We start from the raw sequence: 15,909 nt of genomic DNA, 5'->3' as shown, positions 1-15,909 counted from the left end.
TCCCAAACTCTGGTTTGTGTCTTCATCTGCTTGCTTTCTCACAATTGGATCAATTTGACGCTTTAGGGAATAAGCGGTAGAAAATGGATGGATGGATGGAACACACACAACCACACAAAGTGAGAAAAAGCAAGAGTCTTTATTGTGATGAACATGCAACGGTAAACAGCCTATCACACCTACTGTACTCCGCTATCCCAGCAAAACTCTTTACAATAAGAAGATTGAGAAGAAACGGTTAAAATCCTTCAGTTGTTTACCCTGCAAAATGGAAATGATTCGGTAGAAAATGAAACAAGACAGCCCAGCGTGTCATTGAAATGACAGAAGTACTTTATTCCAAAACTAGAGGGATTATGCATGCATTTATGCAAAACACTAGCATGGGGACTAATATTGGCATGAATACAAAATGCAGCGCTAATTCAGAGTTTGTCAAACTGTGTCATCTATGCACTTGCTAGTTGTAGAAATAAAGTCGTGCTCAGAAGTTTACGTACCCTGGGAGAATTTATGGTTTATTGGCCGTTCTTCAGAGAATACGAATGATAACACAAAAACCTTTCTTCCACTCGTGCTCGATGGTTGTGTGAAGCTATTTATTGGCAAACAACTGTGTTTACTCTTTTTAAATCAAAATGACAAAAGAAAGTACCCAAATGACCCCGATCAAACATTTACACACCCCAGTGACTTTGATCTGATAACATAAACATAAAAGTTGACACAAGCAGGTTTGAATGGCTAATTAAGGTTCCAGTCCTCACCTGTGTCTTGTTTGTTTGTAATTAATAATAAAGGTCAGTGAGTTTGTGGGCTTCTGACAAGTCATGGCATCTTTCTGAATCATGGGGAAGGCAGAATAATTGTCGAATGATCTGCGAGAAAAGGTAATTGAACTGCATAAAACAGGAAAGGGGCATAAAAAGATATCCAAGGAATTGAGAATGCCAATCAGCAGTGTTCAAACACTGATTAAGAAGTGGAAAATGAGGGATTCAGGTCGACCAGCAAAGATTTCAGCCACAACTGCCAGGAAAATTGTTCGAGATGCAAAGAAAAATCCACAATTAACTTCAGCCGAAATACGGGACTCTCTGAAAAGTTTTGGTTTGGCTGTTTAGATGCATAATAAGGAGGCTCTTGAAGAAAATGGGCTGCATGGTCGAGTGGCCCAAAAGTAACATTTTTGGTCTCATCAAGCCTAATTACTTTGTTTCAGAAATTTGAGGCTTGTTTCTGTTAGAATAATTATTTCTAAATGATCACAAACAACTTTGTATGTTTGGATGCATAATAAGGAGGCTCTTGAAGAAAATGGGCTGCATGGTCGAGTGGCCAAAAAGTAACATTTTTGGTCTCATCAAGCCTAATTACTTTCTTTCAGAAATTTGAGGCTTGTTTCTGTTAGAATAATTGTTTCTAAATGATCACAAACAACTTTGTATTACATTGTGTTCCTGACAAGAAGACAAAAGGCTGTCTTTAAAGCCAACCAAGAAGAAGGCTCGTAAAACTCCACTGGGACTTCAAAGCGGACAGGCGGCAGGATCCGCCCAACTTCCAGAGGAACTCTTTTTGAAGTATTTTACAAATTCTTTTTGAGCTATTTTATGGAACTCTCTTTAAACTATTTTATGGGACTCTCTTTGAACAAGTTTATGGGACTCTTTTTGAACTATTTGACAAACTCTCTTTGAACTGTTTGGTAACCGAAGGCAATGCTGTTTACGACCCGCCTCCCTCAGGAAACAGCTGTGGGAAGGAGGGGGGAGAAAGTCCAATAAAGAAGGAGTACAATCTTTGGGCAGAGCGTGGTGAGGGACTGGACAGAGAGTACAGTGGCCATGTCTCTCCTCAGATCTGAGTCCAAATTTAATCAATCAATCAATGTTTATTTATATAGCCCTAAATCACAAATGTTTCAAAGGACTGTACAAACCATTACGACTACGACATCCTCGGAAGAACCCACAAATACTGGCTCACCTGCACTGGCTTCCTGTGCACTTAAGATGTGACTTTAAGGTTTTACTACTTACGTATAAAATACTACACGGTCTAGCTCCATCCTATCTTGCCGATTGTATTGTACCATATGTCCCGGCAAGAAATCTGCGTTCAAAGGACTCCGGCTTGTTAGTGATTCCCAAAGCCCAAAAAAAGTCTGCGGGCTATAGAGCGTTTTCCGTTCGGGCTCCAGTACTCTGGAATGCCCTCCCGGTAACAGTTCGAGATACCACCTCAGTAGAAGCATTTAAGTCTCACCTTAAAACTCATTTGTATACTCTAGCCTTTAAATAGACTCCTTTTTTAGACCAGTTGATCTGCTGTTTCTTTTCTTTTTCTTCTATGTCCCACTCTCCCCTGTGGAGGGGGTCCGGTCCGATCCGGTGGCCATGTACTGCTTGCCTGTGTATCGGCTGGGGACATCTCTGCGCTGCTGATCCGCCTCCGCTTGGGATGGTTTCCTGCTGGCTCCGCTGTGAACGGGACTCTCTCTGCTGAGTTGGACCCGCTTTGGACTGGACTCTTGCGACTGTGTTGGATCCATTGTGGATTGAACTTTCACAGTATCATGTTAGACCCGCTCGACATCCATTGCTTTCCTCCTCTCTAAGGTTCTCATAGTCATCATTGTCACCGACGTCCCACTGGGTGTGAGTTTTCCTTGCCCTTATGTGGGCCTACCGAGGATGTCGTGGTGGTTTGTGCAGCCCTTTGAGACACTAGTGATTTAGGGCTATATAAGTAAACATTGATTGATTGATTGAAATGTGCCAACTCTGTCTCTGTTTGATTCTTGCCTCTTGTCTTGTTTAATAGATGTCATCAGTGTTTGAACCTGACAGTTTCTGTGCTGTTTGGCGTCATGTAAGCGGGATACTTTGTGAAATTTGCGCAGAAACGGCTTTCTTCTGGCGACTCGACCATGCAAACTTTTCATCAGGGTCATTTGGGTACTTTCTTTTGTCATTTTGATTGAAAAAGAGTAAACACAGTTGTTTGCCAATAAATAGCATCACACAACCATCAAGCACGAGTGGAAGAAAGGTTTTTGTGCCATCATTCGTATTCTCTGAAGAATGGCCGAGAAATCCTAAATTCTCCCAGGGTCTGTAAACTTCCGAGCACAACTGTAAGTTATAGTCTCATTTCTTTGGGATGGCCGCATGCTGGTTCTGCAGACTCATTTCTAGAAACATCTGTAAGATATACAAGTAATCATTTCCCGGCTAACGCCATCATGGCCAAACATGCAGTAATCATAACGGGCTCTAGATTGCTTCACCGTAACGAGCTAGACTAATGTTTGTGTATTGTAGGTCCACGACGCCGCGTTTGTGCATTGGTGTGTAAACATGTGGGGTCGGTCCGTGGTCAGGGGCTGAAGGTCTGTGTTGACTCATAGTCCGACATACACTTGGGTTTGATGCCTTTAGCGTTGTAGTAATCCACCACCTGGTTCGGGACTTCCGCCAGAACACTCTTTGCCAGGGCAGCTGGGGACGCCTGCCAGTGCGGAGACAAGACAGAGAGAGGGAAAGTGAATATGTTAAAGACGTACGCATCGCTGGCCATGCGTGACTCCAGGAGGCTGGAATCCGCCGTCCAGTTTGATGCTGACATAGGCCGAGCACAACCAGACTGACGTGATCAGACAGGCTTATACAGAGAAGACGAAAACCTCCGACATCGTGTCCTTTGAGTCCACTTGACGATACGGCGCACTTTAAGACAAGGGTGTTCCTACAGAAAAAAAAATATGCATTTTGTACAAAACCCAAAAGCAGTGAAGCTGGTTCGTTGTGTAAATGGTAAATAAAAACAGAAGATAATGACTTGCAAATCAATTGCAAGCTATATTCAATTAAAGACTGCAAAGACAAGATATTTAACCTTCCAACTGGAAGAGGTTATTTTTTGCAAATATAAGCTCATTCGGAAATTGATGTTTCAAAAAAGCTGGCACAAGTAGCAAAAAAAAAAGACTGAGAAAGTTGAGGAATGCTCATCAAACACTTATTTGGAACATCCCACAGGTGAACGGGCTAATTGGGAACAGGTGGGTGCCATGATTGGGTATAAAAGCAGCTTCCGGGAAATGCTCAGTCATTCACAAACAAAGACGGGGCGAGGGTCACCACTTTGTCAACAAATGCGAGAGCAAATCGTCAAACAGTTTTAGAACAACATTTCTCAACCAGCTATTGTAAGGAATTTAGGGATTTTACCATCTACGGTCCGTAATATCATCAAAAGGTTCAGAGAATCTGGAGAAATCACTGCACGTAAGCGACGATATTACGGACCTTCGATCAAAAAGCGACGTCAGTGTGTAAAGGATATCACCACATGGGCTCAGGAACACTTCATAAAACCACTGTCAGTAACTACAGTCGGTCACTACATCTGTAAGTGCAAGTTAAAACTCTACTATGCAAAGCGAAAGACATTTGCCAACAACACCCAGAAACACCGCCGTCTTCGCTGGGCTCAAGCTCATCTAAGATGGACTGATGAAAAGTGTAAAAGTGCTCTGTGGTCTGACGAGTCCACATTTCAAATTGTTTTTGGAGACTGTGGACGTCGTGTCCTCCGGAACAAAGAGGAAAAGAACCATCCGAATTGTTCTAGGCGCAAAGTTGAAAAGCCAGCATGTGTGATGGTATGGGGGTGCATTAGTGCCCAAGGCATGGGTAACTTACACATCTGTGAAGGCACCATTAATGCTGAAAGGTACATACAGGTTTTAGAGCAACATATGCTGCCATCGGAGCAACATTATCATGGACGCCCCTGCTTATTTCAGCAAGATGATGCCAAGCCACATGTTACAACACTGGCCTGCCTGTAGTCCAGACCTGTCTCCCATTGAAAAAAGACTAAAATACTACAACGGACTGTTGAACAACTTAAGCAAAAATGGGAAATAATTCCACCTGAAAAGCTTCAAAAATGTGTCCCCTCAGTTCCCAAACATTTACTGAGTGTTGTTAAAAGGAAAGGCCATGTAACACAGTGGTAAAAATGCCCCTTTTTTGCAATGTGTTGCTGCCATTAAATTCTAAGTTAATGATTATTTGCAAAAAAAAAATGAAGTTCCTAAATGTGAACATGAAATATCTTGTCTTTGCAGTCTATTCAATTAAATATAAGTTGAAAAGGATTTGCAAATCATTGTATTCTGTTTTTATTTACTATTTACACAACGTGATAACTTCACTGGTTCTGTATTATATAAAACCTATTATTTGCGCACTTTTCACTAGTGATGCACCAAAAATTCGGCGCCGAAAAAAATACTTTGCTCACGAAATCGGACGGTTTGATGACGTATCCGACTTTGAGGAAGAAGGGTTTTGGTCGCTTTTTGGATGGAAAAAAATGTAAAGACTCAAGTTAAATGTTATCCCGAAAATCAGGGGAGAAAGACAGTCTTTAAAAACGAGAGAAAAGAAGGTCAGCCACTGGTATTATTTTTTTCGTTCCTCTTCTCCAGATGTTTCCCTCGAGGTTTGAGGAAATGGGGACTTTGTAAGGATCGGCCTCCGCCTCCTCAGCCTCAGCTTCAGGCTCAAAACACTTCAGTTGAAGTCCATGATTGGTGGCTAACAGGTTGTATTTTGTCACCTGACTTCTGAAACTGGGTGGTGGGCCACCACACCAATATACCAACTGGGCAGCAAACAGAGTGTTAACTATCTGAGTCGAGCTGATACCAGCAAAAAATCAAACAGAATCTATCCCTATACATTATCAAAATAAAGTTCTCGAGTAATCAGTTCTTTTGTAGATTTGATAAAGTGGACAATAAACCAGAATGTGATGAGATCCGTAAAAATCCACCCACAGCCATCACGGACGATTCCGTGGCTAAAAGTCTCTTCAAACTGAAACCAGACAAAGCTACTGGCCCAGACCGCCTGAGAACCCGTCGACCTAAAACTGTGCTCCTCGGCTAAAAGCTGATTGATTCCCTTCTTGTCACAGGTGTGCCCAAATCTTGGAAATGTTCCATTATAAGGCCCTTACAAAAGAAGCCAAGGGCAAGCCAGTCTGAAGGTTTTAGACCTATTCCCATAACCGTCAATTTGTGTCAAACCATGGAGAGACTTTTAGTTGATATTTCAACCAATAGAGTCCACGAAATTACCGTATTTCCTTCAATTGCCGCCGGGAATATAGTATGCACCTGCCTAGAAATACTGCCAAGTCAAACGCGTTTCGCAAAATAATTAGCATATGTCTAGAATTTCCACCGGGTCAAACGCGTCACGTCACGAGTGACACTTCACCTGTCATCATTTTCAAAATGGAGGAGGCTGATTTCAATCATTTGAAATCGCATAAAGGGAAGAAGATTAAGAGCTATTCAGTAGGATTTAAGGTCCAAGCTATTGAATATGCTAAAAAGAACAGTAAGCAGCTATGTTTTATTAATATAACGTAGCTGCGTGTGTCAAATATGAGTCATTAAGTGACTCCCGCCTCCTGGTGGTAGAGGGCGCTAGTGATCCTTCTTGCGACTACTCGGCTGCAGAAGAAGTGACAACAAGCAGCCATCCTTTATTTTTTCCTCTCGCTTGCACTTTTAACATGGAGGATTACATATCTGAAATAAAACAGTTTTCTAAACTGGACTTTCAATCGAAGCAGGAGGTAATAAAGGAAGATCTCCATCGAGACAGAGAGACTTTTAAAACTGAAGAAAGATAAGGAAGACTTCTATAAACAAGTTATCGATGCTTTTGATCAGAAGGAGCTGCGCATGGACTTCATTTATAAGTAAAGGTAAGACCATAATAACTTTTTTTTAATTATATGTGCTTTTCATGATGGTATCCTTACATCACACCAAAAATTTTAAGCGCAGGCCTAAATTTACCGCATGCCTTTGGTAAGTGCCGGAGTGAGAAGAGGTTTTAAATTAATTAGCGCCCCGGCGGAAATTCAAGGAAATACGGTATGTTATCAGATCAAAGTCACTGGGGTGTGTAAATTTTTGATCAGGGTTATTTGGGTACGTTCTTTTGTCATTTTGACTTAAAGAGTAAACACAGTTGTAAGTTAATAAAATAGCTTCACACAACCATTAACCACGAGTGGAAGAAAGGTTTTTTGTGTTATCATTCAAATTCTCTGAAGAATGGCCGAGAAATCATGAATTCTCCCAGGGTATGTAAACCTATGAGCACAACTGTATATGTATATTGTCACGACCTGGACTTGGGCGTGGATTGTTTTTCTGAGGCAAAGGAAAGTTGGCGCGAGCAAGGCGTGAATGCAAGTACATCTTTTATTTATTACACTAACAAACTACAAAAAAGGAAGCAAACAAATGGTACAGAAACTTGGCTATGAAACAAAACTATAAACATAAAACAAAAACACTTGCACAATGGCATGAATAACAAAATGTACACTATGGGATAAACTATGGACATAAACAAAAACACTTATTGTGACGAGAACAAGGGTATGAAAAAAAAACTGAACGGATATCATGAGTGCAGGAGGTGATGTTGCTAGGATGAATAACAGAAACATCCATCCATCCATTTTCTACCGCGTATTCCCTTTTGGGGTCGCGGGGGGCGCTGGCGCCTATCTCAGCTACAATCGGGCGGAAGGCGGGGTACACCCTGGACAAGTCGCCACCTCCTCGCCGGGCCAACACAGATAGACAGACAACATTCACGCACTAGGGACCATTTAGTGTTGCCAATCAACCTATCCCCAGGTGCATGTCTTTGGAAGTGGGAGGGGCCTATCCCCAGGTGCATGTCTTTGGAAGTGGGAGGGGCCTATCCCCAGGTGCATGTCTTTGGAAGTGGGAGGGGCCTATCCCCAGGTGCATGTCTTTGGAGGTGGGAGGAAGCCGGAGTACCCGGAGAGAACCCACGCATTCACGGGGAGAACATGCAAACTCCACACAGAAATATCCCGAACCTGGATTTGAACCCAGGACTGCAGGACCTTGGTATTGTGAGGCAGACGCACTAACCCCTCTGCCACCGTGAAGCCCCCACAACAGAAACATCCATCCATCCATTTTCTACCGCTTATTCCCTTTTAGGGGTTGCGGGGGGCGCTGGCGCCTATCTCAGCTACAATCGGGCGGAAGGCGGGGTACACCCTGGACAAGTCGCCACCTCCTCGCCGGGCCAACACAGATAGACAGACAACATTCACACTCACATTCACACACTAGGGCCAATTTTTTAGTGTTGCCAATCAACCTATCCCCAGGTGCATGTTTTTGGAGGTGGGAGGAAGCCGGAGTACCCGGAGGGAACCCACGCATTCACGGAGAGAACATGCAAACTCCACACAGAAAGATCCCGAGCCTGGATTTGAACCCAGGACTGCAGGGCCTTCGTATTGTGAGGCAGACGCACTAATCCCTCTGCCACACAACAGAAACAGACAGGCTTAAATAATACTGTGGTGATTAGTGAAAACAGGTGTGAGACTTGAGGACAAGGCGAAAACTAATGAGTTGTCATGGTAACAAAACAAACCAGAAAGTGCAAAAACCGGAACTGAGTGTCCAAAAAACAGAACATAATCCCCCAGACATGACATGTATAAGAAATACTTGATAATATATGCGCCCCATATCCTGAATTGGGAGGTCTCAAGGTGTCCAAGTATGAGCGAGCGGTCTTATTCTACTCCATATTGTCACGCCCAAAACCTCCAAGTCACTCTCTTGTTGTCCACCTCGAGACAGAAAGCTGTGCCCCCTCTCACTCCTCTGACTTCCAGCCTGGCTGGTGTGCCCTCCTACCTGAGACATCCAGACTCTGCCTGTCACACACCCTCCTGCTCCTCTTAATCCCCTTTGAAAAGGGACGACGGAGCAGAAAATCACCTCTCCACCTCCGTCACACACTCCCTCGCTCCCTTTTGTCATTAGCTCTGCTCTCCTTGTTGACCCACTCCGTCCCCGCTCCAACCAACCATGCACTTCCCCCGTCTTCCTCTTGTTAACTTCATCCATCCTTCTATCAATATGTTCATATCTTCCTTCTCACGCCCACGTTTATCGAAGCCTCCACCTCGCCCGGCCGTCCACACACATTTTCTGTTTGGTTGGAGCGTAATTGCTTGATTTTTCAAGCTGCCACAGAGCAAACTTAGCGTAACAAATGCAGCCAAACAGGCCTTGTCAAAGCCGGACTAAATCAATGCCACTGCACACACCAACACGGGCAGACGGACCGCGGATGTGCTTATTACGCCCACACACACACACACACACACACACACACACACACACACACACACACACACACACACAGTCGTCATAGTTCAGCTTGCTCAGAGAGAGAAAAGAAAGTTACAATCAGACAGTCGGAATCCCGCCTTAATCTGCGAGAGAAGGTCCCGAGGGCCACTCTCATTCTCCCTGTGGCTCGTTTTTTTATTGCATATTTTAAGACTGACATCAACTCATTTTTACTGAAATATACAAACCCCGTTTCCATATGAGTTGGGAATTTGTGTTAGATGTAAATATAAACAGAATACAATGATTTGCAAATCCTTTTCAAGCCATATTCAGTTGAATATGCTACAAAGACAACATATTTGATGTTCAAACTGATAAAGTTTAGTTTTTTGCCAATAAGTGAAGTGAATTATATTTATATAGCGCTTTTTCTCTAGTAACTCAAAGCGCTTTACATAGTGAAACCCAATATCTAATTTTTACATGCAAACCAGTGTGGGTGGCACTGGGAGCAGGTGGGTCAAGTGTCTTGCCCAAGGACACAACGGCAGTGACTAGGATGGCGGAAGCGGGGATCGAACCTGCAACCCTCAAGTTGCTGGCACGGCCACTCTACCAACCGAGCTATACCGCTATACCTGAGCTGAACCTGGAGCTGCTTGTTAAACATAGCTTGGATTACCTACTGAACTTTCATAAAAATTAACTTAGAATTTCATGGCTGCAACACGTGCCAAAGTAGTTGGGAAAGGGCATGTTCACCACTGTGTTACATCACCTTTTCTTTTAACAACACTCAATAAACGTCTGGGAACTGAGGAAACTAATTGTTGAAGTTGTGAAAGTGGAATTCTTTCCCATTCTTGTTTTATGTAGAGCTTCAGTCCTTCAACAGTCCGGGGTCTCCGCTGTCCTATTTTACGCTTCATAATGCGCCACACATTTTCCATGGGAGACAGGTCTGGACTGCAGGCGGGCCAGGAAAGTACTCGCACTCTTTTTTGACGAAGCCACGCTGTTGTAACACGTGCTGAATGTGGCTTGGCATTGTCTTGCTGAAATAAGCAGGGGCGTCCATGAAAAAGACGGCGCTTAGATGGCAGCATATGTTGTTCCAAAAGCTGTATGTACCTTTCAGCATTAATGGTGCCTTCACAGATGTGTAAGTTACCCATGCCTTGGGCACTAATGCACCCCCATACCATCACACATGCTGGCTTTTACACTTTGCGTCGATAACAGTCTGGATGGTTCACTTCCCCTTTGGTCCGGATGACACGATGTCGAATATTTCCTAAAACAATTTGAAATGTGGACTCGTCAGACCACAGAACACTTTTCCACTTTGCATCAGTTCATCTTAGATGATCTCGGGCCCAGAGAAGCCAGTGGCGTTTCTGGATGTTGTTGATAAATGGCTTTTGCTTTGCATAGTAGAGCTTTAACTTGCACTTACAGATGTAGCAACCAACTGTATTTAGTGACAGTGGTTTTCTGAAGTGTTCCTGAGCCCATGTGGTGATATCCTTGAGAGATTGATGTCGGTTTTTGATACAGTGCTGTCTGAGGGATGGAAGGTCACGGTCATTCAATGTTGGTTTCCGGCCATGCCGCTTACGTGGAGTGATTTCTCCAGATTCTCTGAACCTTTTGATGATATTATGGAGCGTAGATGTTGAAATGTGAATTGTGAAGTGAATTATATTTATATAGCGCTTTTCTCTAGTGACTCAAAGCGCTTTACATAGTGACACCCAATATTTAAGTTACATATAAACCAGTGTGGGTGGCACTGAGAGCAGGTGGGTCAAGTGTCTTGCCCAAGGACACAACGGCAGTGACTAGGATGGCTGAAGCGGGGATCGAACCTGCAACCCTCAAGTTGCTGGCACGGCCACTCTACCAACCGAGCTATACCGCTATACCTGAGCTGAATCTGGAGCTGCTTGTTAAACATAGCTTGGATTACCTACTGAACTTTCATAAAAATTAACTTAGAATTTCATGGCTGCAACACGTGCCAAAGTAGTTGGGAAAGGGCATGTTCACCACTGTGTTACATCACCTTTTCTTTTAACAACACTCAATAAACGTCTGGGAACTGAGGAAACTAATTGTTGAAGTTTTGAAAGTGGAATTCTTTCCCATTCGTGTTTCATGTAGAGCTTCAGTCCTTCAACAGTCCGGGGTCTCCGCTGTCCTATTTTACGCTTCATAATGCGCCACACATTTTCCATGGGAGACAGGTCTGGACTGCAGGCGGGCCAGGAAAGTACTCGCACTCTTTTTTTGACGAAGCCACGCTGTTGTAACACGTGCTGAATGTGGCTTGGCATTGTCTTGCTGAAATAAGCAGGGGCGTCCATGAAAAAGACGGCGCTTAGATGGCAGCATATGTTGTTCCAAAACCTGTATGTACCTTTCAGCATTAATGGTGCCTTCACAGATGTGTAAGTTACCCATGCCTTGGGCACTAATGCACCCCCATACCATCACACATGCTGGCTTTTACACTTTGCATCGATAACAGTCTGGATGGTTCGCTTCCCTTTTGGTCCGGATGACACGATGTCAAATATTTCCTAAAACAATTTGAAATGTGGACTCGTCAGACCACAGAACACTTTTCCACTTTGCATCAGTCCATCTTAGATGATCTCGGGCCCAGAGAAGCCTGTGGCGTTTCTGGATGTTGTTGATAAATGGCTTTTGCTTTGCATAGTAGAGCTTTAACTTGCACTTACAGATGTAGCGACAAACTATTTAGTGACAGTGGTTTTCTGAAGTGTTCCTGAGCCCATGTGGTGATATCCTTGAGAGATTGATGTTGGTTTTTGATACAGTGCTGTCTGAAAGTCATTCAATGTTGGTTTCCGGCCATGCCGCTTACGTGGAGTGATTTCTCCAGATTCTCTGAACCTTTTGATGATATTATGGAGCGTAGATGTTGAAATCCCTCAATTTCTTGCAATGTCACTTTGAGAAAGGTTGTTCTTAAACTGTTTGACTATTTGCTCACGCAGTTGTGGACAAAGGGGTGTACCTCGCCCCATCCTTTCTTGTGAAAGACTCAGCATTTTTTTGGGAAGCTGTTTTTATAGCCAATCATGGCACCCACCTGTTCCCAATTAGCCTGCACACCTGTGGGATGTTCCAAATAAGTGTTTGATGAGCATTCCTCAACTTCGTCAGTATTTATTGCCACCTTTCCCAACTTCTTTGTCACGTCTTGCTGGCATCAAATTCTAAAGTTAATGATTATTTGCACAAAAAAAAAATGTTTATGAGTTTGAACATGAAATATGTTGTCTTTGTAGCATATTCAACTGAATATGGAAATGGGGTTTGTATATATATATATATATATATATACATATATATATATATATATATATATATATATATATATATATATATATATACAGCATTTTTTAAATATTCTTTTTAGTAGGTTTTTAAATAAATATCGATATGACCGACAGCTCCACGCAGACTTTGACTTTGCAGTATGCGATCCTTTAGTGGAATGTGTTTGGACACCCTTGAACTAAATTATCAAAAGTATCGATATTTTGATTTGAGGATCGATATTATCAATCAATCAATAAATAGATCATATTTTACATATAAATATAGCCCTTAATCACAAATGTCTCAAAGGGCTGCACAAGCCACAACGACATCCTCAGCTCAGATCCACATCAGGGCAAGGAAAAACTCAAGCTAATGGGATTGAGTTTTAGCGTATTAGAGCATAAAGATCTGGTTTCTGCAGTGTCGATGTTTCAGTATCAATCTGCACATTACTACCACCCAGTAGAGGTAGCAAGTACACAGGAACACATGAGTACTTATACACAGTTAGACTAATAAGATAAGAATGTTAGAGCATAAAGATCTAGTATTTGCTTTATCGATATTTCTGTATCGAGCCGCACATCAGGTAGTAAGTACACAGGAACACAAGTGCACTTACTACTTCTACCCTACCCATGCAGTAGAAGTAGTTAGTACACATGTGTACTTAATGCATCTACCCAGTAGGAGTAGTAGCAAGTACACAGAAAAAACATGAGTACCTTTACTACCCAGTAGAAGTAGTAGCAAGTACACAGAAAAAACATGAGTACCTTTACTACCCAGTAGAAGTAGTAGCAAGTACACAGAAAAAACATGTGTACCTTTACTACCCAGTAGAAGTAGTAGCAAGTACACAGAAAAAACATGAGTACCTTTACTACCCAGTAGAAGTAGTAGCAAGTACACAGAAAAAACATGTGTACCTTTACTACCCAGTAGGAGTAGTAGCAAGTACACAGAAAAAACATGAGTACCTTTACTACCCAGTAGAAGTAGTAGCAAGTACACAGAAAAAACATGTGCACCTTTACTACCCAGTAGGAGTAGTAGCAAGTACACAGAAAAAACATGAGTACCTTTACTACCCAGTAGAAGTAGTAGCAAGTACACAGAAAAAACATGAGTACCTTTACTACCCAGTAGAAGTAGTAGCAAGTACACAGAAAAAACATGTGTACCTTTACTACCCAGTAGAAGTAGTAGCAAGTACACAGAAAAAACATGAGTACCTTTACTACCCAGTAGAAGTAGTAGCAAGTACACAGAAAAAACATGTGTACCTTTACTACCCAGTAGAAGTAGTAGCAAGTACACAGAAAAAACATGAGTACCTTTACTACCCAGTAGAAGTAGTAGCAAGTACACAGAAAAAACATGAGTACCTTTACTACCCAGTAGAAGTAGTAGCAAGTACACAGAAAAAACATGTGTACCTTTACTACCCAGTAGAAGTAGTAGCAAGTACACAGAAAAAACGTGTACCTTTACTACCCAGTAGAAGTAGTAGCAAGTACACAGAAAAAACATGTGTACCTTTACTACCCAGTAGAAGTAGTAGCAAGTACACAGAAAAAACATGTGCACCTTTACTACCCAGTAGGAGTAGTAGCAAGTACACAGAAAAAACATGAGTACCTTTACTACCCAGTAGAAGTAGTAGCAAGTACACAGAAAAAACATGAGTACCTTTACTACCCAGTAGAAGTAGTAGCAAGTACACAGAAAAAGCATGTGTACCTTTACTATCCAGTAGAAGTAGTAGCAAGTACACAGAAAAAACATGTGTACCTTTACTACCCAGTAGAAGTAGTAGCAAGTACACAGAAAAAACATGTGTACCTTTACTACCCAGTAGAAGTAGTAGCAAGTACACAGAAAAAACATGAGTACCTTTACTACCCAGTAGAAGTAGTAGCAAGTACACAGAAAAAACATGAGTACCTTTACTACCCAGTAGAAGTAGTAGCAAGTACACAGAAAAAACATGAGTACCTTTACTACCTAGTAGAAGTAGTAGCAAGTACACAGAAAAAACATGAGTACCTTTACTACCCAGTTGAAGTAGTAGCAAGTACACAGAAAAAACATGTGTACCTTTACTACCCAGTAGAAGTAGTAGCAAGTACACAGAAAAAACATGAGTACCTTTACTACCCAGTAGAAGTAGTAGCAAGTACACAGAAAAAACATGTGTACCTTTACTACCCAGTAGGAGTAGTAGCAAGTACACAGAAAAAACATGAGTACCTTTACTACCCAGTAGAAGTAGTAGCAAGTACACAGAAAAAAACATGTGTACCTTTACCTCCCAGTAGAAGTAGTAGCAAGTACACAGAAAAAACATGAGTGCCTTTACTACCCAGTAGAAGTAGTAGCAAGTACACAGAAAAAACATGTGCACCTTTACTACCCAGTAGGAGTAGTAGCAAGTACACAGAAAAAACATGTGTACCTTTACTACCCAGTAGAAGTAGTAGCAAGTACACAGAAAAAACATGAGTACCTTTACTACCCAGTAGAAGTAGTAGCAAGTACACAGAAAAAACATGAGTACCTTTACTACCCAGTAGAAGTAGTAGCAAGTACACAGAAAAAACATGAGTACCTTTACTACCCAGTAGAAGTAGTAGCAAGTACACAGAAAAAACATGTGTACCTTTACTACCCAGTAGGAGTAGTAGCAAGTACACAGAAAAAACATGTGTACCTTTACTACCCAGTAGAAGTAGTAGCAAGTACACAGAAAAAACATGTGCACCTTTACTACCCAGTAGGAGTAGTAGCAAGTACACAGAAAAAACATGAGTACCTTTACTACCCAGTAGAAGTAGTAGCAAGTACACAGAAAAAACATGTGTACCTTTACTACCCAGTAGAAGTAGTAGCAAGTACACAGAAAAAACATGAGTACCTTTACTACCCAGTAGAAGTAGTAGCAAGTACACAGAAAAAACATGAGTACCTTTACTACCCAGTAGAAGTAGTAGCAAGTACACAGAAAAAACATGTGTACCTTTACTACCCAGTAGAAGTAGTAGCAAGTACACAGAAAAAACATGTGTACCTTTACTACCCAGTAGAAGTAGTAGCAAGTACACAGAAAAAACATGTGTACCTTTACTACCCAGTAGAAGTAGTAGCAAGTACACAGAAAAAACATGAGTACCTTTACTACCCAGTAGAAGTAGTAGCAAGTACACAGAAAAAACATGAGTACCTTTACTACCCAGTAGAAGTAGTAGCAAGTACACAGAAAAAACCTGAGTACCTTTACTACCCAGTAGAAGTAGTAGCAAGTACACAGAAAAAAC

The 15,909-nt window shown here is 42.0% G+C and overlaps 1 protein-coding gene and 1 long non-coding RNA gene across 3 annotated transcripts in view; one reads left to right on the top strand and one right to left on the bottom strand.

Annotated features, from left to right (window-relative positions):
* Positions 1-15,909, top strand: part of LOC133540193 (uncharacterized) — a 35,606-nt gene that overhangs the window by 12,917 nt on the left and 6,780 nt on the right. The gene's annotated exons all lie outside the window — the stretch shown is intronic.
* The window catches only part of cpne4b (copine IVb), a 103,347-nt gene continuing 87,563 nt past the window's right edge, over positions 126-15,909 (bottom strand). The window contains exon 16 of the mRNA XM_061882764.1: positions 126-3,513. Within this exon, the coding sequence (XP_061738748.1) occupies positions 3,382-3,513 (132 nt within the window). The 3' untranslated portion in view covers positions 126-3,381. The remainder of the gene's footprint in view (positions 3,514-15,909) is intronic.

This window comes from Nerophis ophidion, linkage group LG21 (genome assembly GCF_033978795.1).
Source record: "Nerophis ophidion isolate RoL-2023_Sa linkage group LG21, RoL_Noph_v1.0, whole genome shotgun sequence".
NCBI classification, from domain to species: Eukaryota; Metazoa; Chordata; class Actinopteri; order Syngnathiformes; family Syngnathidae; genus Nerophis; species Nerophis ophidion.
This window is presented reverse-complemented; position numbering and strand designations above follow the sequence as displayed.